The following is a 3282-nucleotide window of genomic DNA, read 5'->3' as shown; positions in this document are numbered from 1 at the left end:
TTATTCTACCCTAACATCCATTCACTATTTGATTCTCCAAACAATTGTGTGAACATTTATTTATTTTCTAGAATTTAGATGGAAACCCAGATTTTACAACCTTTAATTTGTTTTAGTCAAATAGTAGTAAAAGAAAAGTTGAATTAAGTGCTAGAAAATAGTCCTTGTGGGATCGACAATCCGGACTCTTAGGTCCACTATTACTTGTTACGGGTCGTACACTTGCGAAACAAAATTTCACAACAAGTTTTTGGCGCCGTTGTCGGGGACTATTTCTTCTAGTCTCAATTTTTTTTATTTCAACTGTTATTTGATTTATTTGTTTTTCTTTTATTTACAAAAAATTGTGTTCGTTGTATGCTCCGTGCCCAAGGTGACGATCTTGAACCGTTTGATTCGAAGATAGAACGTACCTTCAGACGAAGACGCAAGGAACACAAACAAAAACAGCAACATCAAATGGCTGACAATCAACAAATCCATGTCCCTATTCAGCCAATTGGGCAAATGGCCGCAAGAGTGGTGGCACCACCGGAACAGCAGCATGAGCGAGGGGAAATAAATGAAGGTGATTTGCCAGTATCAATGTTCTTGACACCTATAGCAGCACCCATGCGCTCCAGTATTGTGTATCCAGATTTTGGGGTGAATAACTTTCAGATCAGGTCAGATTGGATTAACTTGATGAGCAAGACTCTGCAATTCTACGGGCTACCTCATGAGAATCCGAACACACATATCTCCAAAATTCTCAGAAATTGTCAGAACTTCCATACTCCAGGGGTCAATGAAGATGCTATTAAATTATGACTATTTCCATTTACATTGAGAGATGCTGCATTAGAGTGGTTAGATGCAGAGCCTCATGCCAGTATTACTACATGGGAAGAACTAACCAGGAAATTCTGCAACAAATTCTTCCCACCAGCTAGAGTAGCTAAAATGAGATTGGAAATTCAAACTTTTCAACAGAAAGAGGGAGAAAGCTATCACGAGGCATGGAATAGATTTAATGAGCTGATGAGAAAATGTCCAAACCATGGAATCACTCAAGGAAACCAAGTGCATTACTTCTATACCGGACTTACACCATTGTCAAAATCTCAAGTTGATGCCTCTGCTGGAGGATCAATCATAGGGAAATCAGTGCAACAAACCATGGACCTATTTGAGTTAATTGCCACCACACATTCAATGTTCTCATTAGAAAGAATGGTACCACCAAAGGCACCAGGAATGTATGAATTAGACAGCACAACATCTACCAATGCAGAGATAGCAACTTTAACAAAACAGGTAGAGTTACTTGTAAAATTGCAAACGCATGGAGCAAATGCAATGATGGCCAGTTCAGTATGTGAGAATTGTGGGAGAAATCACACTACAGAGAGCTGTATGATGCTCACTTCTTCAGAGAAACAAGTAAACTTTATTCAAAATAGCTCCCATAATTTCAACTCATACTGTAATAATTTCCAGCAAGAAAAAAGACCAAGTTTGGGGGAGATGTTTCAAAAATATGTGCAGAAGACGGACAAGGTGTTCCAACAAATTGACACGAACTTTCAAAATCAGCAGGCATCCATCAAGAAACTGGAGACACAAATTGGTTAGATAGCACAACTTGCAGAACGTCCACAAGGGACATTACCAGGCAATACAATGATAAATCCTGAGGAACAGTTGATGGCAATTAAAGTAGTGGAGAACGATCCACCTAAGGCTCCCTTAAAAGTTAAAGCATATGTACCTCCACTTCCATTTTCCCAAAGACTTCGAAAGAAGTCGATGGAGCAAAATATTCATGTCATAAATACAAAGAGTGAGGTACAAGCACCAAAGATCACTACAGAGAGACCCAAAAGAAAAGATGACCAAGAAATGATTGATGAAGCTACAAGGGTAGAAAAATATGTACCAAACGCAACTGAAAATGGAGAAAGTACAGAAACATCAGCTGTAAAAGCACCAAGTCTAGACAAATCTTACATGCCTCCCATTCCCTTTCTTCAAAAGCTCAAGAAGAACAAACAAGACACAAACTATGAAAAATTTCTTGATGTTCTCAAGAAGCTCCAGATCAATGTTCCGTTCATAGATGCGATACTACAAATTCTAAGCTATAAGAAATTTTTGAAAGAGATGTTGACAAAGAAAAGAAAGCTTCCGAAGTTTGAAACTGTGGCATTAACTGAGGAAAGTAGTGCAAGAGTCCAGAGAAAATTGCCTCCTAAATTGAAGGATCTAGGGAGTTTTACTTTACCAGTTTCAATTGGAAATTCCTATTCAACTAATGCATTGTGTGACACTGGTGCTAGTATCAATCTAATGTTGTATTCTGCTTACAGGAAATTGGGACTAGGTGAAGTCAACTCAACATCAATAACGCTACAACTCGCTGATAGAACAATCGCAAGGCCACGTGGCAAAGTTGAGGATGTATTCATAAAAGTAGGAAATTTAATATTTCTGTAGATATCATTGTATTGGACATGCCAGAAGATCGAGACATTCCAATTATATTGGGTTGACCGTTGACATGGAGAAGGGAGAACTAATCTTGAGGGTGGAGGACAAGCAGGAGATATTCAATAATTACATCCAATATGAGAAACCTCCCAATAAAAATGATTGCTATAGAATTGATGAAGAAGAGCCACCTGATCAATGAAGCTGTCAAAATAAAAAAAAAATTTGGAGAACTTATTGGTAGAGATAAGAATGGACAAATCAAAATTTGGAGAGCAAAAAAGGACTACATCAATGAAAATTGCACAAAAGTGCAATGATGGAATAACTTGGTTTGAGCCACCATGATAAATCAGCGGCACAAGTCAAGCTAATGACTTAAAAGAAGTGCTTCTTGGGAGGCAACCCAACCTTTTATTTTATTTATTTTGTTTTTAAAGTTCTAAGATAGTTTAATTTATAATTTATTTAGGAATCATCACCCATACCCCTTCTACCCATAGGTCTTGGAGTAATTAAGTTGGTTATTAGATGTTTGAGCTAAGTAATCCTTGTTCCATAAGTTTAATTTTTCAAATTTAATTTTTTAGGAATATGACTTCGTGGAACACTCAAACCAACATGGATATGGAGAAAATGGGACAAATCTCAAGTTTGGGGGAAAATGTAGAAGAAGAGTCGATCAAATGCAATACCAAGACACCACCACATCATAGACAATACTGACATTTCAGGGAAGTCCTCCTTTTCCTTTAAATTTCACATTGAGGACAATGATTCAGTTAAGTTTGGGGAGTGACATCATTTTCTTAC

At 37.5% G+C, this 3282-nt stretch overlaps 1 protein-coding gene across 1 annotated transcript; it reads left to right on the top strand.

The window, feature by feature from the left end:
* The first annotated feature begins 507 nt into the window (after positions 1-507).
* Positions 508-1614, top strand: LOC111371859. Its single transcript, XM_022994027.1, has 2 exons — positions 508-760; positions 833-1614. Exons 1-2 carry the CDS (start codon positions 508-510, stop codon positions 1612-1614), a joined length of 1035 nt encoding a protein of 344 aa, XP_022849795.1.
* The last annotated feature ends 1668 nt before the right edge of the window (positions 1615-3282 follow it).

This window comes from Olea europaea, chromosome 22 (genome assembly GCF_002742605.1).
Source record: "Olea europaea var. sylvestris chromosome 22, O_europaea_v1, whole genome shotgun sequence".
Classification (NCBI taxonomy): domain Eukaryota; kingdom Viridiplantae; phylum Streptophyta; class Magnoliopsida; order Lamiales; family Oleaceae; genus Olea; species Olea europaea.
The sequence above is the reverse complement of the archived record's forward strand: the minus strand, read 5'-3'. Positions and strand labels throughout refer to the sequence as shown.